The sequence below is a fragment of the Aedes aegypti genome, chromosome 3 (genome assembly GCF_002204515.2).
Source record: "Aedes aegypti strain LVP_AGWG chromosome 3, AaegL5.0 Primary Assembly, whole genome shotgun sequence".
Lineage (NCBI taxonomy): Eukaryota > Metazoa > Arthropoda > Insecta > Diptera > Culicidae > Aedes > Aedes aegypti.
Window position 1 is genome coordinate 1,841,847 of NC_035109.1, and position 23,746 is coordinate 1,865,592.

General features: G+C 36.2%; 1 protein-coding gene and 2 long non-coding RNA genes across 7 annotated transcripts in view; 1 reads left to right on the plus strand and 2 right to left on the minus strand.

The window, feature by feature from the left end:
* LOC5568556 (REST corepressor) overlaps nt 1-23,746 on the minus strand; it is a 63,513-nt gene that overhangs the window by 29,173 nt on the left and 10,594 nt on the right. For all 4 annotated transcript variants that reach the window (XM_021853687.1, XM_001652331.2, XM_021853688.1 and 1 more), the window contains exons 2-6: nt 16,974-17,425; nt 16,844-16,897; nt 8,534-8,668; nt 8,256-8,470; nt 8,020-8,184 (exon numbers count right to left, since the gene is read on the minus strand). In XM_021853687.1, coding sequence (XP_021709379.1) covers nt 8,020-8,184; nt 8,256-8,470; nt 8,534-8,668; nt 16,844-16,897; nt 16,974-17,106 — 702 coding nt within the window. In that variant the 5' untranslated portion in view covers nt 17,107-17,425. The remainder of the gene's footprint in view (nt 1-8,019; nt 8,185-8,255; nt 8,471-8,533; nt 8,669-16,843; nt 16,898-16,973; nt 17,426-23,746) is intronic.
* On the plus strand, nt 13,094-13,930 carry LOC110679322. 2 transcript variants are annotated; one of them, XR_002502391.1, is made up of 2 exons: nt 13,094-13,660; nt 13,733-13,930. It is a non-coding gene; the product is annotated as an uncharacterized LOC110679322 (long non-coding RNA). The 2 variants fall into 2 exon arrangements; XR_002502392.1 differs by having other exon boundaries at nt 13,094-13,656.
* On the minus strand, nt 16,274-16,837 carry LOC110679321. Its single transcript, XR_002502390.1, has 2 exons — nt 16,683-16,837; nt 16,274-16,601 (listed from the first exon to the last, which is right to left on the minus strand). It is a non-coding gene; the product is annotated as an uncharacterized LOC110679321 (long non-coding RNA).

The window sequence follows — 23,746 nt, forward strand, 5'->3', positions numbered from 1 at the left end:
ATTTCCCCTCTGATTTCGATCTGTCAAAAATAAGTCTGCTCCAGAGGAGACTTATTTTTGACAGATCGACAATTATTTCTCTAGTTCGTGTTTGTTGTTATGGATGCGGTTTACGTTTTTGGTCCCGCTTTGGTCCGACCTCCCAGCTGCACCAAGGAACTACTGTAAGTTAGAAAATGCAATTCGCCTGATTTATCTCGGTATCCATGCATGATAAATACCCTACTTCGGAAGCAGGGTGCATGAAAGCGCATCCGGATGCGAATCGAATGCATCACATCCGAAGTTAGGTATCTAGTATATATTCCGAGGAAAAATCAACTTCGGAGAAAAAACCGTTTCTAAATTTTGACCGCGTCCAAAATCTGATGCTTCCGTGTGTGGTGTGAAGGTTGTTCCGGATGGTCACACAGAAAATTTCTGTGTTGGCCGAAACGGCCGAAACAAATAGGGTAGGTGTACCAGTTATGGCCATAGTGGTTCCCTATTTCGCCATACGTGAAATTTTGAATGCCTTTATATTTAAAAAAATCTTTTGTGTTTTAGCAGTAAATTAAAGAATAAATCTTGATGTTAAAACATTCAAAAAGATTAAAAATATAAAAGTTCTCCAAATTTTGCATATGACCAAATAGGGAACCACTATGGCCATAACTGGTACACTTTCCCTAGTTGCAGGGCTGTTAGCGAGTCACTTCTCACCTGTTAACTAAAAATTCACTATTTTGCAAGTAAAAGTCACGTATCTAGGTAAATGATTCACAGATTGTTGCTATTTTAGACACATTAACTTTGTTAATTTGGAAATTGAAAGGCCTGAAAAGTCCGAATGTTTTTTCGGGGCTCTTTGAGGAATTGTTGATGCCAATCCGGACAAGTTTTAGAAAACAATTCTAACATTCATTTTTGTTTTTAGGCATTCTTTTGGGTAAAAGCTTGTAGTTTTGAAATCACTTGTTAATCTCTATCTTGATCATTTAAGTCCATAGAAATAAATACGTGGGGCAAACCCACCTCGCCCCACCCAGTTATTAGGCCTTGACTAATCGGGGATTTAATCCACTTCTGTTATTCCTATATGTGTTGATCATCGTCACCTAGCTGATCGGTTTTCATTGCATAATTTTTCGTCAAGAGTTGGACAGCTTCGTGGTCTTCGGCAATGTTCTTCATAATAAAATTACAGATAAATGAGCGTCATCTGACGACATTTATTTGCAAAAACAAACTTTTAACGGCTTGCGCTAAATTACAGTTTCACATTCAAATGGGACCTGAAAAGTGGGATGGATTAAGAATCAGAATTTCATCCCACACTAATGATTCATTCGAAAAGCTGTTAGGGGGAGGATGTATCAAAATTCAAAATATTTCTTACGAGAAAGGGAGGACATGAAATCTTATGTAAGACTCCCTAGAGAATTAAAAAAAAAAGTTAGTTGTTTTCGCTCAAATTGAAAAATCTTTTGTGAAAAACTTTTCACGGCATCCAGCAAGTGTCGTGTAGTGATAGATTTTCAAGAACTTTGATTCAATTTTGGATAAAAAAGACTGGTTTAGAATATTTGTAAAATGTTGACGTTTATGTTCCTCTTTAAGGTATCAACAATATTTGCCCTCTCAAAAGTTTTGCGCTCACGCTGGCTATGCAATAGTATAGCATAAAACAGTAAAGAAACAGCAGCCACTAACTTGTAAAAGCAGAAAATAAATAGATTTAAAAAACTCTCTTTCAAACAAATTTTTGTTGATATTACGAATCCGGTAGAAATAAGGACAAAAACATTTTTTCAAATTATTTTATTCTTATTGTCTGAGCGTCGCAACTAATATGGGATTAGTGCACTTTGTTCTTAAAAAATCGTAAAGAATGCAGCGCCACGCTTGAATCATTTGATTTCGAAACGCGGCAAGATGAGGCGCGTCGCGAGTGTGTCGTGCGCTGTCCGGTTTGGTGACGATACGACAATATTTTGTTTTGAAATTTCCTGAATCGGCAACGATTGCGAATTGGACCAGACAAAAATTAAATTTGACAGTTCATTGATCAATTGGAGGGGAAATAATTTTCGAACTGTCAAATTTAAGTTCGGACTAATTTTAATAACGCAATTGAGACAGACCCTTAGAAAATTTTACCTTAGCATCCGCGGCGTGCAGTCTCCTATTCGGAAGCCATTTTGCATATGATCGTTTGGCATAAGCTCTTTTGGTATAACGGTCATTTGACATAATAGTGACTCATATGGCATAACCAGAATTATTCCCCTTCTTTCAAAAGATATCTGTTAAAAATTGTTATGCCAAATGACCGTTGTGTAAAATGCAGGGTGGCCACCAAATTTCGATTTTGAAATTCCCGCTTTTTTCCCGGTATATTTTATATAATATTCCCGGTTTTTAATATATTCTTGTCAACGACTTCAATTGACTTTTCTATATCAAAAATGGTTTTTAATTTTTTTAAATCGGTTTAAAAAAATTTAGTTGTTTTTTCTATAGTAATTTGATTATTTATTAATACTATAAAAACAATAAGTTGACTATTGGATTGTTCTCATCTATATTTAATCTTATTCTGAAAACTATGGAATAGTATAGTATTCATATCAACCTAATCTAATCTATGCTTATAAAACAAATCCTACTCTTTACACGACAGCATTCAATGCTATTGAAACTAAATCTACCAACAATGCAGCCAATCTTCGAATTTTCAACTTCAAGTTCTACTATCTCGAGAGCCTGACAACCGTTTGCGTTGAAAATTAGATGGATTGGTTGCATTCTGGTGATGATAAAACGATCAAAATTTTAGCTCAGAGCTCTGTTTGGTTCTCTAGATTCGTGCTCTTGAAATTTCGAGGTTTGACTTGGATTTATAATCATCTTGAGTGCATCTTAATGCTAAATTTCAGATAATTTGGTCGAGAAAAGCCCCAAGTGCCTAAGTAAATCATCAAGATACCCAAGTAGTTCTTTACAGTAATTAAAATTATTTCAAATCTTAATCCTTTGATTTTTTTCATAAAAATAAAGAGTTCTCTAAAGCAAATAAGTTTAATGTATGGATGGTCAAGGCCACACATGTAGAAGAACTTACTTAGGGCTCACTAACAATTTCAATTTAACCGAAATTATCATTTTTGACATCCACCAACCCTACTGCTTTTTACATGGATATTCTACACATTTTATATGAGCAGTAACAGCTTATACCGTATATGAACTCTTATTCAAAACTTTGTCGATTAGATAACAAGTGACATACTAAAAGCATTTATAAATGAAGGCTTCTTTTCAGGATTAGTTATGGTATTCAGCAATTACAGAAGAGTGTTGAACCAATCTGCAATAAGTAATTAAACTTTGATTCAAAACGTCAAGTAAGTTAGAGAAAAGTTAAAAAATATATTAGCCCTGGCAGTTTCGAAACATTGCTAAGAAAAGAGTGGAACATTTTTTAAGAAATATGGTGTAGCATAGAAATTCAATCCTTAATGTTTGAGAGATATTTATTCAAAATTACGGATGCTTCTTGGAAATATCATTAAACATAACTATACACGGATAAAAATCTGATCCCCACACCATGATTTACAAATCATGAAATTCATAAATTGGTTAGGTCATAATATCAGGATCTCAAATCATGGTTCCTGGAGTCATAATCATAATTCTTCATAAGCGTAACATCCAGGGTGAAAACCCCAGACAACCAGAAATCGCATGAAAGTTTACGTTAAAACTCGTTTATTCATACTAATTACATCAAACCCGCAAAACACCGTGGATAAACTCGTCAGTTTGATGAGTTTCCTCGCATAAAACACTTCTTTTCTGAGTTCATTTATACATTTTGTTCCGTCTCGTACACTCGTACAAAGTAAGTCGCATCAATCCGTAGCAGCTGTCAAATCAACATTTGTTATCATAAGTTAAGTCGCATAAGATCACAGGTTGGTTCGGTAGAATATTTATACACTCGCATTGTATGTTATTATTCATCACATAATATATGCACGCATATCGCCTCCACTTTTGAAAGTAGAAGGCCTTTTCGCGACATCTTATAAGTGAAATTTTGCACATATAAAGCCTCCAGGTGATTTCGTTATACGTACATTTTGGTTGTCTGGGACACTAAGCGGTGCGCTTTGCTTCAACTCATTCGTTTCGATCACCTCGACTTCAACATGATACACTGGTAGGTGCTGGTAGTGTGGTATGATACAGGACTCTTAATCGAAAAGTTCGTGGTTCGATTCTCAGTTTTTGTTTTTTATTTATTTTTTTATTTTGTCCAGTGCTGGGAATGGTAATAGTAGTAGGCTTGAATTTTCGCGAAAATCACGTGGCTCTCCCAGCACAGCAGTTCAAAAACGTGAATCTCATCAAGTAGCCTAAGTTGGGTGCACGAATTTTCTAAGTCATGAGTGTCATTGAAGGCTCTAAATGCGGAAAATGCAGCGGGAAATAGAACATTTTTCTACAGTAATTCTGGGTTGCCATTAGCAACGGGTGTTTTGCTATTTTCAAGGCTTTTTGCCTACAACAGCGATGGGCGTGAGTTTCACTGGCTTCGCTGACTGTGATTGGCTTTGTTTGGCTACTGTAGAGTGAATTTCAAGATTTTTCCCAACCCTGATTTTGTCGATCATAAACGGATGAGCGACTCAGCTTTTTTGGCATTGGAATCATGATTCCGAGCAACCAGCAACAGCGTGTGTTGCGTTACGGCAATCTGACTTATGATATCATGAGTCCACATTGTGTATTTTCATAAGATGAAAACACGCCGGAATCATGATATCATGAGCCATAATCTTGTTTTTGGATTCTGATTTCTACCCGTGTACTTTCTATAACTTATTATGGAGGTTGGTTTGTAGATTAAAGCTCGAAGATGTTCGTTGAAAACGATTTTCCCGGTGATCTTCTCAAATTCCCGGTTTTTCCCGTCTTTTTCCCGGTGGTTTTAAATTCCTGTCTTTTTCCCGCTTTTCCCGTTTTGTTCTGTCCCTGTCAAATGTCCTTTCTGCCAAAAGCAGGGTGACTTTAGTGTTCAACTTTAAAATGACTTTAAAATGATCAAAATAGTGACTTTAGTGACCAAAAAGCAACCTAAAAATGACTTAAAAACTACATTACTCATACAAATAATGAGAAATGAAAATATATTGGGTGAATTTAGAATGCAGAGAACTGCAGTAATTTGATTTTTTTCCTAACAGTTATCTGTCTGGGATAACACTTGATTGGCCGCCCGTGGATGCTACTCCAGTATCGCCAGATCAGCTGCACTTATACAAGGAACCAACCGAATGACTGCTTGGGACTAACAGGCATCCTCAGTGAACTTCATGAGGAATCCCACGTCGACTTTATTAAGGAATTGCAGAAAGAGTACTAAACATATTTTCTTGAATAACCTCTGGAGAATTTTTTGGAGCAATTGTTGTGTTTTAATGTGGATGAATGAAAATGACTGGAAGCCCAACTAGAAAATTTGACGTAGGAATTTTTGTAGGGAAAAAATCCTTAATACAAATTATTGAAAAAAAAAAAAACTGTGGAATGATTATTTGTGGATTTAATTTGAAAAAATCCTGAAGAATTTGAAGATTTCGTTACTATACTTACTGGAAAAATTAGTGAAAGAACTAGTAATAAAAATATCTGGCGCAAACCCTGAGAAAATCTCTTGAAAAACTTTCCTTGTTGAAATTACAGGAAGTAGATGCGTTGGAGCTCTGAAGGATCTCCTGGAGCAAATTTTGTAGAAAATCATGAATTCATCCTTTGAAATGCCGCTGGAAGAATTTCTGGAAGCCTCTAGAAATCTGAGAAAAAATTCCTGAAGAGCATGTAAAGTAGTTACGTAACAGGTTTCTCTGGAACAAATAGAAATTGTAGCAGGATAGAAGGAAAGAAGATACTTTTGATACCATCCTGGTTATTAGAGACTAAAATGATCACCAGCACTTACACAATGAGGGTGTCTGTTAATCCCAAGCAGTCATCTGATTGATTCCTTGTGTAAGTGCAGCTGATATGGCGATACTGGAGTAGCAACCACGGGCGGCCAATCAAGCTCAAGCTCAAGCTCATTCTGGTTAAAATAGAGACTTTAGTGAACTTTTGTTAAAAATACAGACTTGCATTGAAAAAGAGACCAAGTCTTTAAAAAGAGACCTGCTACCAGCCTTGACGATGGTTAATTGAACCGAATAGATTATTAAGTTCAATGATTTCAAGGCTGAATATTGTTTTTCAAGTATTCGTAGATATTTTTACGAAGTTTTTGATGGAACTTCACTACAATCTTCTCCAGAAGCTTGTCCAAGTAGATATTTGTCAACTTTTTGTTTGTAATCCACTAGAATATCAATGAGAGATTCTCGGTGACGCTTCCTGCTGCCACCATCCATCCGTCGTAATGTGAAACACATCTTTGTGTGACAGTTTTTATTTTGATTAATATGAATGTTTCTAAAAATACGTAACCAAAAGATGTTAGTAGCTAAGTGATCAAATGTTAAAAGATGATTTTCGCTTAAAGTTAACCCTTCTGGTTTCCTTTAAGTTTTTTTTCCGAGATGAACCGGCCAATGGCCGAAAATCTCGTTAATAAAGAAAAAAAAAGTTGTTCTCTAACACATTTATCCTAAAATTCCTCCAGGAATGTTGAATTTACCAGATTTTAAGAAACTGTTCTAAGAATATCTTCGAAATTCCGTCATGGTTCTCATGGGATTTTTTCCAGGAAACATCTCTCCAAATGTTTTCAGGAATGTGTTTAGGATTCCTAATTATTACTTGAAGGTTTCTATTACGTGATTCTGCAGGGTCATTCTACTCATGAACAATCAATTTACCATTGAAAAACAACCTAAATTGTCGGTAGTCGGAGGACGTTTTCATTGACCAGCATTCACAACACGAGCGATCAAACGAACGTACGAAAGAAACATGTCAATTGAATGCAGCTGATTACAATGGCGTCACCAGAAAACGATAAGGTTTTTTTGTTTCTATTATTTTTCTTAGTAAAAACTACTTTCATTGTATGGGTGTCACAATCGACATAACATGCAAGATAAAACAATTATTCTTGTGGTTTATCATCAGGCATTTCTGAAATCTATGCAAAATTTATGATTTATGAAAATGTCATCGTGTCAGGCGACATTTATTCCACAGTTTTTGCGTTTCTCGATGTTCATTCTACCGTTCGTGCTGTGTTTGAGAAGTGACGGTAGCGAAAAATGATCAAATTCCACCTTCAATTTTGATATTTTAATTGTTAGTATTTTATTCAAAAGTGGCCGTATGAAGTACTCAATCATTCTCTGAAAGTTTTCTGAGGTCTGTGTTTGATTTCATAGGAGATCCTTAGTAATAAATTGGTTGGAAACTGATACCGAAGTTAATTTGGTGAGAATAAAAAAACGAGGAATGTGCTTATAGAAACAGAAGCTTCTCAGATAGATGAAAAATGTCAAGATTGAATTGACATTGAAGAAAGAAGCAAGGAGAGTGCCAAGCCACAAACTGAGTATTCTTCGGAACTTTTCAGGATTCGTAAGGAAACGCAACAATCGAGTCGGGTCGGAATCGCGTCAGGAAATTGAACGAAAGACTTTATTTTTTGAAATCCTCATTATAATTTCACTAATCATAACTATTCGAAAAAAAATGTAAAAAAAAGAAAGTTCGTAGCACAAAAGGGCAAAACATGAAATCGATCATTTCAACAACTTTTAACTTTCGGATGATTGGTTCTCGCTCGCGGAACACGCTAGATTTTCAATTCACTGTCATCAATAGCAGAAAGAAAACGACTTGGACAAGGAAGTTTCGTCTCGGACACACACTTTTCTCGCATACACACGCATGATAATATAACTTAAGTATTAATATCCTATCAGTAGCAGCTGCCGTCGATAGCAGTAATAGTAGTGAGTGGTAGTAGCGGAACACCCGATGTTAGTCGTCTATTACTATGATCGGACTCACCTTGTCGTCGTTGTCCGAATCTTCGTTGCTCCCGTGGTCGCTTCCGTTCTCGGAGCTGTCGTTCTTCTTCATCTTCTCCTGCCGATCCATCACGCTGGTTCGGCTGCGCGTCTTCTTCCACGAGTAGTAGAATTTGACCAGACTAGCGATCGATTTGTCCGGTAGCTGTCGGGGAAGATCGAAGATTGTATGCGTTTAATGACATGCTGGGAGCCTCACGGTGTACCAAAACTCACCATTTGTCGAATTCTGTGAAAGCTTTTGCCGTGGAATTGGAATGCCTGTTCGAACAGGACCTTGTCCTCTACGGTCCACTCGTCCGGGAAGGGGGTGAAGTTGGCCAAATCCAGCACCGCCCGCTCGAGATCATGCTTGTGCCAGAACAGCATTCCCAGTGCCTGTTCGCCGTTGTATCCGTACTTCTCTTTGGCCACCGTTATGTACTCTTCCACTGACAAGAAAGTTTGCAAGATCAAACAACGAAACCCAGGTAAAGAGGGTGGAATTAACTTACGTTTTGGGTCTGGAATTTCCTTTGTGGGAGACCACACCAGCAACGCTCGGTCATTGAGGGCCTCTGGTTTGCGTTCTGGCACTGGTATCAGTTCTGGGCATACGGCTTGGTAATCACGTCCGACACGAATTTTCTCTGCAATTGCAATGTCGACCAATAAGATTTGGAATGCTAGAAAATCAAGTTATACAGACTATGCACAAAAAATCTGTTAAAATCTATAAGGAGGATTTGCATATACAACATTTGGAATATTTTAAAAAGAAAGCTACTGGTATGGTATCTTTATGCCTTTTCCATTTTCCTGGAAGAAATCCAGGAAGTGCTCCAGAGAGAGAAAACTACAGGAACACTTGAACTGAACAAACCGTAGTTGCTACTCCGTGATTGACCAGAACAATCCAAGTGCATAAATCGAGAGCACTAAATTGAAATTCAATAACAGCGCCATTCACCCTCTTACGGATATTAGTGAAGGAAAGGAATGTTAGTTAGACAACGATTGTTGCTAAAGACCGTAGAATCATCAGCATTTGCACAGTGTCATGGAAAGTATAGGGTCAATGGAATCTGGGTGTCACCTTTGGTTGGTGATTCGATCTATAAGGAATTCCCATCTAACCGGATTCGCGGTATTATTCGATTATCACATCGCATGCCGAACGACTGTGAGCTCGATTCAATCGCTCGCTCCATAGGAGTAAGCAACATAATCAAGGGACCCAACACTACTCGTGATGCGGATTATGATTTTTATGGAGAGCGATAAGTCAGAGGTATTTTCAATTTTTCTCTCTGCTCTACCAATTTATTTTCTCTGCTTCTAAAGCCATGCAGGGAAGACATTTCAAGGAAAGTTCCAAGAATATCTCCTTGGAGAAATTCAGATGAAACTGTTAAAAGAATCTCGACATTTTGGAAGCATTTTATAAGGAAAGTTTAATCACAATTTATGAAGAAATCTAGAAGGGCATTCTAGAAGAATTTAACTAGAAATTACCATTTAGGGGTCGTCCATTGAAAACTTAAAGGTTTGTGGGGGAAGGGGACTTCTTATGCGTTGTCTCACATAGTTAATGGACACCCCCTTATCATATATTTGAAGCGAACGTTAAAAAAGTGATCGAAGAACAATGATGAGAGTGTGACATTCGTTTGTCTGTGATACAGTCAACTTTCGTTCGTTGCACTAAGCCTGTAGCCCACTTAGTGAAAGACTTTCACTAATCGGGCTAAGTTTCGAGCTGTCAAATAGCATAGAACAAAAGAAAATCAGGGCTACCAACATTGATAAATTGCATCTTATGTCAGAAAATGACGTTTGCCTTCGTTTTAGGTGGGCTGTAGCCCATCTAAAGATAGTGCAACGAACGAAATTCGACTGTATATCAATCCACAACCCACAGCACTCGCATCGGTTTCGTTCGTCTTAACAACATTCGTGAGGAAGAAAAAGAATAACGAGAAACCTTAAGTTGAAAGAATAATCAATATACTTTATTTCGGATAAACTCTAAATTTAGGTAACATTTTTTCTCCGTGGGGGATTCGCATCCTACCTTTTACCGCATCACGTTAAAATGATCTACCTGCGTTTCGGAATACTTTCCGATTTCGTCGTACGTTATAGTATTGTCGGCGCGGTAAAAAGTTCAGGGCTGGTAGCAGTCAGACAGTAAAATAATAGTGACCAAAATGATCAAAAAAGTGACTAAATAGTGACCAAAAAGTGACCTAAAAGTGACTTGTAAACTACAAGTATAAGTCACAAAAATGACTTGAAATGAAAATTCGTTCTATGTGTAAATTAACCTTCTCTCTGTGCGAAAAAAAGCTACGTTGTCTGTGTTTTGGGATCCCCAGAATGTTCAACAAAGCAAACATATAGTGTATAGCCTTTAGACTAATGAGCAACTTTGCCAAAGACATCAATATTACAAATCATCAGAATTTAGAACCATCGTAAGATCTATAGAACGTCATAGTTGCTTAGGTGAATCAGAATTCATGTTTTTAGCTAGCGCCATCATGTGGTGAAATTCCCAACTGACAAATGCATAATATAATAGCCCTTTCCTTATTGCAAATCTTCACCGAAGAATGTATAATTTTATATAGAACTTATTAGCGTCCAAAGTTTCAAAAATTCGTTGTTTTTAAACATTTTTCACAATAACCCCTCCCCGCAATCAATTAGTCCCCTTTTGAATTTGCTTATATTTTTTAGTAAAATTCAATTAAATTTGCTTTCCAAAAAACAGACAACGTACTATTTTCATGAAAATTTTCGATGCACTATTTTTCAAGATAATTGATAAAAAATCCTATCGCGTATAAAAAAAAAAACTCGCGAAAATTCACCAACGTATGAAAAAATTTAACACTGACAAAAAAAGTTACAGCCCCGTCAATGTACTCTGGGGTCATATTGGCCCCAAACACAGACAAAGGGTTAACCAATCTACATATGAGGCGAATATATAATGTAGAGAACTGCAATAATTTCAAATCTTTCTTAATAGTAATTCTTAAAAGATGACGCATTTGAGATTTCACTTGACTTATCATTTTTTACGTAACGAACATTAGTTTAATATTGGTGAAAAAAATACATAAACTTTGGTATAATTTTAGCAAAATTCATGTTCATAAGGCATGGCAAAAAATAATTGAAGATTTTGAAGTGGCGATGCAAAACGAATTACTTGAAGCATTTCTCAACAAATCTGGTGAATAAATCGAGGGAAAATTTTTGGTTGTTGACGAAACTACTAATCTGTGGCAGAATTTCTGTTGAATTAAGGTGAAGATGAATCGAAGCCAAAGTTCAAATTTTCAAGAGCACGGATCTGGAGAATCAAACATCCGTTTAAGCTGAAAACTTAATCGATTGGTCACTAGCTGGTGGTGACCAATCGATTAGGTTTTCAGCTCAAACGGATGTTTGGTTCTCCAGATCGGTGCTCTTAAAAATTTAAACTTTGGCTTCGATTAATCTTCACCTTAAACCATTTCTTGCAAATAAACAATAACTCCAGAACACAATTGATTATTGACGAATACGAGACAAACCGAATAAGATAACTGTTATTGAAAATAATCAAATTATTCAGTGGCAACTCGTAACTTCACGTTTTATCTGATCCACGACCCTGAAATGACTAATTTTGCTTACTTAGATTATAAAGCAAACAGTAAACGATAGAAATCGCTGAAATTTATAAACAGGTAGATTTGACGTTAGGGAATAGTCACTGATATCAGTATTAATAATTAACTATCGTCAAACAATGTACAAACACTCATTAAAGAAACGTGTTTTTTCTACATAAATAGTTGATGAAAGTCTTGTAATAAAACACGTTCAAGGGTTAATCAATGGAAAAATGTATTGTTTATTTGTTGGAATTTCTAATGTAATTTCTGAAATGATTTCCAGTAAAATTAGTACTCGCTTTTGAAGTCCTGGACGAGTTTCTGACAAATTCTTTGTTTGTTATTCCTAGCCGTCTCTGGCTTTTCTTCCGGAGGAGTTTTGATGATGTTATTTGAGAAAGCGGGTTCAAGATTTCTTTATACAGGGTGTCCGCAAATTATCCGAACAGCAAAATATAGGGAAAGATGATCTCGCATTGAAAACAATGAAAAATCAATGTCCATGTACCTTTCATAATACATCTATGCGCTTACACAAAATACAACTTTAAATAATTTTGAATTGATTGCTTGTTACTCAGATAATCAAATTTATTTTTTCGGAGACGTTTTTCCTGAGCGCCGCTAGTCATATTGGAGATGTGTTATCCCTAAAATCTAAAAGCGATAAATCCAAATGTCCAATTATTGTTTGAAGTACCGTAAAACGGGGTAACTTTGATAGTTTTTTCGAAGAAAACTTGAATGTTTATGCATGCTGTTTCAAAGAATAATAATTTATATTTTTAAAACAAGTACTGGCATCCTAGCTATCGATTGCAGTCGATAGATTTCCAAAAGATTTATTATGAATGGATATATAATTTTTCATGTAATCGAAAGTTGGTTTTCTGTTTTGGGGTAACTTTGATAATGGAGTATGAATCGAACAAAATTGAATGAATAACGAACATTTGTAGGGCATTGCATACCTCTAGGCGTTTAACGTTATATGGAAATTTCTGACTTAGATTACAAAAATGGTCCCAGTTTGTGAAAATGCTATTCGCTAAGAGATTTGAGACCGTATTCAAGTTCTATGATAACTAGGCTGTCAAAGATAAGTGGCCAACTATTCAAAACCACATCAAATAGTGATCGTAGAACAGATTGTTTGTAAGCGTTTCGAAAATGCTAAAATTGTGTCAATTTTTAATATTCGTATAAAAAGCCTCAAATGCACTTGATTCCAATGAAAATAGCTTTGACATGAAGTGCCATACTAATACTCTTTACTTTTGCATTCGTTTTGCTTAACTGATTAACAGAAACTTCGTTATTTCGTTTAATATGTTGTGGGTCTCGCACTATCAAAGTTACCCGCATTATCAAAGTTACCCCGTTTTACGGTAACCTACAGTTTAGTGGCTTCAAGTTAGACTGGAAATAGAAAATTATACGGTTCAAATCCAGTGAGTTCTACGGACATTTCTCTTTCGTCATGAAGCTCGAAAAACAGCTCCGTTTAAGATACCTCAACATATTTGGCTTGGTTTTACAAATATTTGAAATCGGAAATGTGTCAAACCTACTTCTTAAGATATTATATGCAGCCAATGGTTAAAACCATGCAAGAACAGTCTTCAAAAAATCTCACTCCAAGAGCTGCTGAGATTCAAAAACCACAGATCAAGATCGATTGCGTGCGCTCATTATATTCCAATCCAGGCATGCATTGAATCATGCGTCTTGTATCAGAGGATTGAAACCTAGGATTCGATCCTTGATTGATAAGAATTATTAAAATAAATCAAGTTAACCTTGATAATAACCGAAAATGAGTGAAGAATACTTTTGACAGGACACACACTTTTGATCCGCTTGAAAAAGTTTGTATTTCTTCTCGCAGGATTCTGATAGTTATTATGCTCACTTTCTTCCATTATTACCGCAGCTGCTACTCCGTGACTGTTCAATGGCATTAGTTTGTGGGTGAAGTATTTTATATCTGCCATATTCATAGTTGCAGCGGTTTAAAAACTCACATCAATTCCTCTTTTACAGTGTTCAAAACTATTAAACTGAAGCCTATGAAGCTTAACATTCGGACTGGCAGTGCAGTTGGAATCCCCTATTATATGAAGAATAGACTCGAAGTAAAAAGGAATTGAACTTCACCAGTTCTCGGATATTAGTGAATTTATTAACGAATGCAACTATTACAAAAGTAAAATAAAAATATGGAAATTTAAGTAGAAATAGTTTTTATTTGTACATAATGATTTCATGAACTTTCCTCTCAGCGCGTTGGCCCTATTTTAAACTATTTGTTACGAATCTTTTTAATTGAATTTTAGGCTTGTTTCAGAAACTAAAACATAGAGGAATTGTTTTTCGTTTTACTAACAGTTTACAGGAGATGGTTGTTTGGAATATCATGTGTGCCATTTGAAGTTTGTTATTCTGCAAAAATAAAATTAACTACAAGGAGATTGAAGTTTAAAAGCCGTGAAATTGATGAGAACGAACACAAAAATGGATAAAAGAACATTTTACCGGCGTGCGCAATTTAGTTGTACTGTTAGGATCAATCTCTCCAGACAGCAGATATTTGAAGTTTTTGATCAAATTTTCCATGGCAAGTGGTCATTTGAATTTCCATGCAAAACTCTCAATAATGGCATGTTGATACAATGGATAGCTGGGGAGTTCATTTTTCACTTTTACTTTTGATTAGGGTCGGTGCTCCCTTAGTGGACAGTCCCCTATAGTCGCACTAGTGACTTTTCACGGCCGTTTTGCTATAAATCTTTTCAAAACATTTTTTGACATGAAGGTCAGGACCTATTTATCAAAGTACCATTGATTTACATCTTGATTTTGCTCAAAAAATGATCGAAAAAAATATTTTTGCTTAAAATTTGAGCTCCCTTGCGCCTATAGTAAACCTATTGTTCCTATAGTAGCACTACTGAGAGATACTATTTTTTATTATACGAAATAATTGATTAAATTATAACTTTTTTTACATCAAACGAAAGCTTAAGATCCACACATTGTAGGAAAAATATAAAAGTTTTGTAAAAATACGGTTTTGATAAGTATTTTGCCGACGCCGTGATGCTAGTGCTACTATAGGAACAGAAATTAGAAATAGTGCTACTATAGGCACATGTATTCCTATAGTGGCACACGCGATAATAAATACAAACATTTGAGTTTTCGTATGTTTTATATTTTTCCCACAAAACCAAGATAAAAAGCTATCAGATGATGTAAAAATAATGACGCTAGCATTATTTTTCGATTTTATACGAATTTTTGTTCTTAGCTATGCGGCTATTGGTACATCGACCCTACTACATTTGATCTTTTTCAACATTGGTCTTCTACCATGAGGAATAATCACAGATTATATATTCCTATTCGAAACAAGCTAGAGTTGCTGAGGAGGGAGTACGTAGGAGAATTTTTTTCTTCATCAAAAACCTTAAATGACAAAAAAAAAAATACATCAAAACATCTAACTTTTTTACACCACCGTTTGCTGAAAGAGAATGACAATTCATTCATGAGGATTTCATCCTGGGATTCAATCCCAGATCGAATCCCGCTCACTGGGATCGAAATAAATCAGGATTCAAAACGATCTTGCAAATTGGGATGAGTTCAAAGCATGCTTGTTGAAATCTCAGAGTAGAAAGATGATCTTAGACGACTGTGCAAGAATATTGAATTTAATATGCTTGGTTGTATAGAGCCATGTCTTCAAAGTTTGTACGGATAATTTGCGGACACCCTGTAGCTGTAGATTACTCAAAACAGATATTGGTCCTGGATTTTGCCAAAACCTAATAAAATATTTCGGACAAAAAATCATCCCAAAGATGCATTCTAAGTTTTGCCAGAATCTTCTTTAAAAATTATTATAGGAAATGTTGACATTTTCCATAGGAAATGTCTACAGAATATTCACTTGAATTCTTCCAGAAACTTAGTCGGGAGTCCCTATTTTTCTTGAATCAATAATCTTGACGTTGCGTTTTCAAAACCACACTATATTTGTAGTTATAGCAACAAAAATCTATCTCTTTCTGTTTGATTTTGAAAAGCTATTAAAGCCTAACTTGTCATCAGATCAAGAAAAAAGTGACTTTAGTGACCATTTTCCTGAAAAAAGTTACTTTTTGATGGAAATATTGACTTTTTAGTGACCAGGTCGAAAAAAGTGACTAAGTCACTAAAAAGTGACTTGCTGCCAGCCCTGAAAGTTAGAAATGGTTCCTCGCCGAAGCTGGGTTTTTCTCTGAACCTATGCGAGAATCTTAACTTCGAAAGTGGTGCATTCGATTCGCATCTGGATGAGCTCGAATGCGCCCTACTACTGAAGTAGGGTGTCTTGCATGGATTCCGGGAAAAATCCAACTTCGGCGAAATGAATTTTCTAGCAATTGGCCTAGATTGAAATGACCAGTTTGTAATTACAAACCAAAAAAACGTCGGGCATTCAGCAGGGTTCCGACAGATTATCCAGCGGACACACGAAAACGTCAGATTAGTTAACTTTTATCATTTTTACAAGCTATCTTTAATGTTTTCTTCATGAAAAAAAAAAACACTTTTATCGCTTTATAGAACATTTGCAAGGGGCATAGCACCATCAGCCGATTCTATGTTCACCAGCCGAATTGGGAATAACATGGAACCGAAGTAAACGTGACAGAAAACTCAAAACGCAGCCGCCCAAACGCGCAGCTTGTAGCTTGCAAACATTTCCACAGCAAATCCCGTTTTTCTCCTCAACTGCGTTCTGCGATTAGAAAACAGCGCTTCCTTGGATAGTTCCTTGCCTGAATTCTCCACGCATCAAGATAGGCCGAGAAGTTTCATTACACGAAAATCGAAAAGTACGTGAATTTTTGCAGCATTTCTCCTAAAAAAAAGTCATGTTGGAAGATGATGCCGCACCCCTAAAATAGGAAGTCTATCGTTCATGATTTACAAAACCACTTACGTAAATAATTAACAGTTTACAGTGACAAATTGTGGTCTCACAAAACATTGTTTTCTCCATATCATACGAAAATTGTTTCATCGCAACTCGTCCCACTTGCACATTCTGCGACGTTAGGTGTTACAAATTCGAAAAATCTAGCGCAATCGCCTATACTTTACCTTCATATTCGCTCTTCTTTTTCGTTTCCTTGGAGGAATTTCCATTTTTCCGTGCTGCGAACAAGAGAGGGGAACAGGGATTAGCATTGAGTCGAAGGCCATCCTGGGGGATAATCGGATTGCCACTCACAGTTTTCGTCATCTGAGCTGGATTCGGTGATTATGCCGCCGGCCAACGCTGCCGAGTGGCCATTGGGACTGGGCCCCCGCGATCGTCGCCCATTGCGGACAACGTTTTCAGCGTTTCGGTCGGCCAGCACCATTTTTGCCTTTTTCGCCTCCAATTTGAGCGATTCCTGAGGAGCTTACCCGGAAGCTCGCTCACTCTCTGTGTGGTTCCAGTTGTTTCGTCCGAGGGAAGGTGGGTCGTAATCGTGGGGCGGAAACCAAGGTCCGAGCGAGGTTTGTTTTGGGGACACTATTTCGGGAGCACCACGAACCGAACGACCCTAACTCTGCGGCAACGGCAACACCACAGAGCGAGAGAAAACGGGAGGCAAATGTGTGTAATACAAACAGCTAGCGAAGACGAAGGTCCCTTGCTGCACTTTTTCGGCGACCGTACAATTCGGGTAGGGATGTCTGAAAATTTTAAAATGGTTTATATTTAAAGTTTTTTTTTATATAATTTGAATTAATGAGCTTTATATTATTTTTGTTTATGGCTATAGCGGTCATGCTACTCTGAGGTAAAGGGAGTCTGTAGAAGATTTCTTTTACAATTGATTGAAAATGAATAGGTGGATAGGCGTCGCAAGGGTGCGACAGGATTGAAATTTAATTAGATGGTGAAAATTGAGTCAGTAAGCAGTGTTGCCACATTTTTTCCAAATCTCATCTGTGTTTTCGGCCGAAAAAATCTTTTTTATCTTGAGTCAACCTCTAAAAATCTTGGTAAAAATCTGTGTTTTGCAAAAATCAAAAAATTCATATTTTAGATCGAAAAGCGCCTTTGCAAACTTATTATGGCTGTATTTGGCAAGTACTAATTTGAACTAATTCTACTAAAACTAAGTTAAGGATGCAAAATTGTTTCTAAAAGTTTAAAATACTTAAGTTGAAAAAAAAAATGAACAAAGTTTCTGCTTTGTATCTTCCAAAACTGTGCCCTAAACTCGTGAAATATCCTAAAATCTTAAAAATCTTATTTATCTCAAAAATCTGTGATCTGTGATCACAGATATCTGTAGGCAAGAGCAGGAAAAAATCTGTGTAATTACAGATAAATCTGTGTATGTGGCATCACTGTCAGTAAGCATCGAAGCGCCCTGTATTCTACCTAGCTTCTCTACTGGAGAAGGGTTGGCTCAAAGCTTTGAGCTTGGCTACCAACACAGGCAAAATACAGGAGGCTTCAATGGCTTCAATGTGCTCTTATAGTGGTTATCACGCTCAATTGTATAAATGCCCTAGTGTAGAAGTGTTTGTGAAACTTAGAGGAAAACAATATGCACTCTGTCTCGAAAATCACCCAGAATCTGTGTGTAAATATTTCAAATTGATTAATATTTCCATATACAATTTGATTAGTTTGGAAAGTGTGTGCAAGTTTCTTTGAGGAAAACAAAAATAAACTGTGTATGACGAGCGTATGCGAATGTTCGTGAGTTCAAATGTCACTAAGCTCTGTACCGACTGGCACTCTTATACTTATACTCATAGAAACCGATATTTTTTGATAAAAAAAAAGAGTTTTCGAGGAAACCTGGAACATTGGGCCGTATGAATAAAATGTAGTAAAGTTGAGTTTACTACAATCTCGGTAGTAAACGCTATATGTGGAACACAAGTGGAACATGTTTGTGTCATTTTCCTTTCTACACCTTTCGAACATACTACAAACAACGCATTGCTATGAATAAAGGTAGCATTTACTACAAAGCTACTGGTAGTTAGCTTCAGAGGTTGCTACACATGCTTTGAGATTGCGGAATTGAATGGAATAATTAAATTTTGAGTAAAAATCATGGGAAAACGATATGAGTTTTGATATTTCCGAAGGTATTTTGAGTTTTGCTTAGGAATTCTGAGGTTACGAAAATATTCGCCCGCCAATGCTGAGATTCCGGTAAGATTAGCGGCAGTAGCAATTTGTAATATCCGTGTGAATTCTGGCATTACGATAATCATGTTATTTTCTAGGAATTTTAGAATGTCGGTAGGAATTCAGATATTTATAATGTAATTCTGAATTTTACGTGTAAATTCTAACATCTCAGATTTCCTTTTGAATACCGGAATTCCTGTAGGAACTTTGAGATACCGGTAGGGATGTCGGATTTTTTATGATAATTCTGGAAGTATAAATAACATTCTAGGAATATTGCGGAAATATTAGGAATCTGGTAAAAACTCTAGAATTGGGGTGGGAATGGGATTCATAATATTAATCTCTTGGAATTCTTTGGGTATCTTTGAGACGGTATTTCTGTAAGAATCTATGATATTGCGGTGGGATTCCTGCGAATTATTGTGTGAATATTTGTAATTCTGAAAATCAATCTTTGTAATTATTGTAAAAAGATTCCGTTGGAATTTCAAAGCATAGCTTCAATATAAACGTTTTAAATGTCGGTAAATATTTTATAGATTTCAATGGGATTTTTTGTGAAATCGATAAGAATTTTAATAATTTCAAAGGGAACCATGGTGTTTTAGGGGAGATCCTCATTGAATCCTAACGACTACCAATGGAATCACTACAATTCCCATAAAAATTTCGACATTCTAAGTTCTAGAAATTCCAAGGATACTATCAGAAACCCCACCAAAATAACGAGAATATCACAGAAACACTTAGAACTTCCGGAATTCAACATGCTGTTAAGAAAACACACGGGGAGCATCAAAATTCTACCGCAATTTCACCAGAATCTCAGTACTGGTACTAGAAAATATGTGGTTCTAAATTTGATAGCTGTAATCTCAAGATCTCTTCATAGATGTTAAGCTAGTATTTAAAAAATCATCAATCACTGGCGTTGGCGAAGGCCGAAAACTACCCAGAAAATTATTTGATGTACCATCATCATAAAATCATAGATATAAAGAGAATACCAGACTAATCGCAAAATTACACTACAAATCTTGTCAAATAACAGCACCTTCATGATTTGTGCAAGTTGTCGTGTAATCGATTAGATTCAGTGGCGCAACCAAGGGGGGGTTTTGGGGGTCAAAACCCCCCCCCCAGAGCCTGAAAATTATAAGGTTTCCAAGTATATTTTTGAAATTCAACACTACACATCATACAACTACAGAGCAGTCACTTAGTTTGGTTCGTAAGAACTCTGTTAATGTCAGTAGTTTTACAGATTATTCTTCAAAGTTGTTGTTTTTTTCTTAAACTCTTCATGGAGTTTGATAAAAATAAAATTATCTGGTAATTATTGCTATAGAAAGCTAATGAATAACAAAAAATTCAGGCCTTTTTTAATCAAACTGAAAGCGTTGAGTCAGCAGTTTGAACAACCTTCAGATATATTGGAATCTTTTTATTGATGCAGTATCTTAAATATCAAAATTCTTACAGTTGCCTCAGCATTTTGCCAAAGTTTGCGATCTCCAGAGCATATGAATTCCTTGATTTTTAAAGATTAGAGAGAAAAACAAATCTGCGAATGCTATTGAATTTAGCTCCCGGTTGAAGCATTCGCCACCAATAGGAATTTCAACAATGTTGTGATTTTGTAGGTATGAATCAATAATTACATTCTATTTTTTTAGTAAATCGTAAAAAAATACATAGGGTGTTAATTTAAAATTTTTGGATGTGTCCATTAAAAATATGAATGCATTGGCGTCCCACTAAACAAGTAAAACAATCGTATTATGTACTAAGTCTTCCAAAAACAAAATTTAATTGTAGCATTGAAAATTTTAGGGTGTTATCACACATTTGCAAATAAAATATTCACAATGAAAGCAGAACTCATTTATGACTTTTTTACTCGATTTTCTAGATTGCCATTTCTGTAAGATGTGACAATTCGTCTTCTTCTGGCAGTTTAGTTTTGCAATCTTGATTAACTTTTCACCTTCTACAACAATAGGGGCAATGATTTGTATTGCAAATTGCTGCACTTAATAATCGAAGTCATTTATATTGTTGAAAAATTTCAAAATATAGCGGTTGAATAGCATCACGCGCATGTATTGCAATTGCCTAATTTATTTTACTATGCAAAAAAAAAAACTTACTTAAATTCATCAATTCGATTTTTTGCCAGAAAATATCTTCTCAAAGAGTATTTTGAAATTCACAAAACCCCCCCTAGAGCCAAATCGCTACTGATTAGATTCCATGCATTTTCTTCATATGCATGATTGTAATAATTTTAAGCGTCACTCTGAATAGATTGTTCTTTACGTGCAGAATCACTCTGCACTCTGAATGTAAATTTCTTAACGTGCAGCTTCAGTCACTGCTCATGTTTGAAAGTAGTAAGTACTACATGTTCGAAAAGTTTTTTATTCATACCAAAAGTGTAGTAAACGTTGTGGATTTTGTTTTTGAGTAGATGCTACATGTAGTAAAGTTCAAAGTTTTTTATTCATATCACCCATTATCTTAAAACAATGAAACGCGGGCAATCGAACACGACATGCTTCGCTGTTTCCCCCACACCAGCATAATAGAAACTGCGTCAGGTTTCACTTTCCCATGGTTTCTTTCATACCAATTTGACAAACATTTGGTATTAGCCGATGATTCCATCTATCTTTAGTGTAGTTATCCCATTCCAGCTGCCAACCTCAGAGCGTCTTTTTACACGCGTTGTGGACTCCTCTGGAACCTCTTCGATTGAAGCATCGAACATCTTCCTTGATGATCATCCCGGCTATGATACACATGGCCTCGTCAGAAACCGTTCGGTACACGCAAACAAATTTTGTTGTATAATCTACCGAATCCATGGTAGAATTAAGAACTGCACCAACAATTTTCAACCGACTACAAAAATCTGTTAAGTTTACTATAATCTGGTGAAAATCACTGAGCAGTGCAGTAAATTTGACTATGTCCATAGTAGCATCCACTACAAAGCATTGTATTTCAATCCGTGACACCCACCATACAACACTGTGATCAAAAGTATGATGATAAACTTCTCAAATCAAGAATGTTTCTAGTCAAAAATACTACAACTCTGGTTAAATCAACAGAAGAAATTTTCTTGTGTAGTGATGTTGACTATGTTTTGGTAGAGTTAACAGATTAATATAGTCGGTTGAAAATCGTTGGTGCAGTTCTGAATTTTACCATGGATTCAGTAGTTTCTACAAAAACATTCATTTCAGTGTATGGGCTTGCTACTCTTAAGCACATGATCCTGTATCATCACCGTCGCCACTTCTTCTCCTTCATCTGCCACATACGGCGCTGGGGGCCGTGGACTTATGGGATGATGCTTAGCGATTACCACTCTGTAGGCGTTACCCCACGGACTCGAGTTGACACTCTGGCATAAACTACCAAAGCATGCCCATTTTCTACTCATGATTTCCTTTTTGAGAGCTAACTTTGCCTCTTTGAATGCTGCACCGCGTTCTTCTCTTTGTGCTTCTGTGCGTGCGCGTTGCATTCTTCGTCTAGCCCGAAGGCAGATTGCTCGAAGATTTGCAATTGATTCGCACCACCAGTACACCGGCGGCCCGTTCTCTCTAGGAGGGGCTTTTCTCGGCATGGAAGCATCACACGCTCGTGATTCGTGTTCCTTTCGCGCCTCAGGGCTTCAGTGAATACTTCGCCGTCGAAGCGCCTGTTTTCTAACCTCGGGCTTGGGTCGAGTTACATCGTACTGCCCTCTGCCCGCCTGGTATAATACTATAGCGAATCGATTGATGATTGCTATGAGTGTAACCGTCATCAACGCGCCATTTCATGGTACCGTAAACCGGGGTAACATTGATCGGTATGACCCCAAGGAACAATTAGTAGCTTTTAAGATACTTACGTGTTTAATACAAGCTGCATAGCAGCAACCATTGCTGAACAAATTTTTAGTTGAATCATTAATTGAATAAAATTAATTTCCGCCTATAAAAAAGCTGTTATTCCACTTGCAGTTTGTGTTTTGAATAAGAGCTGAATAAACCTCCGAAAATGCAAATATAGTAGCTTTTGTTCTACAACACATAAGAAGTTTAACAATTGACTGATTAAAAGCTTCTATAGGTTGTAGCCATCATTTTAGTAGAATATTAAACATTTGATTAACAACAAATCGTACAAAAGTTTCAGTGTCTAATACTTAAAATGTTGACCAGCATGATTAGTAAAACTTATAAACAATGTGAATAACAGTATATGAGTATGCTCTTATTCAAGCAAAACATATTATGTCTTTTATGTTATTTTCAAATGTTTCAAATGTTTTTCAAATCAAATCCAAGACGTGTATGCGATGGATAGATTAACGTAATGGACGTAATGGATCAACGAGGGTAAAGTTCGAATCACATTGGATTAAAAATACCAAAATTTAAATTTTCGTAATGTAGTGATCATCATCTGCGACGTTATTGATATCGGAAAAAGTTACTAATCATAGATATATAATTGTGTAAACAGATATACAGGAGACGAACTAACGTTTTGGTTGCTTCGCACTTCAGCTGTTTCCATGTTTAACATGAACATGATTTAAAGCTGAATAGGTATTTTATAAAATCCTAATACAACATAGATATATCATCCGAGCAGGTCATCCAAAGAAGTCCAAAATAACGATTACTAAACACATTGTTCAGCAACAAAGAAGCCTTACAAAAGAGGTCACACCATAGCCAAATTTTTGAAAAATGGACAAAACATAGGATTATTGATTGAAATATATTTTATATTTGTATAATGATTAATAGATGGAAAAAGTACGACAAATAATTAAAATATTAACCTAG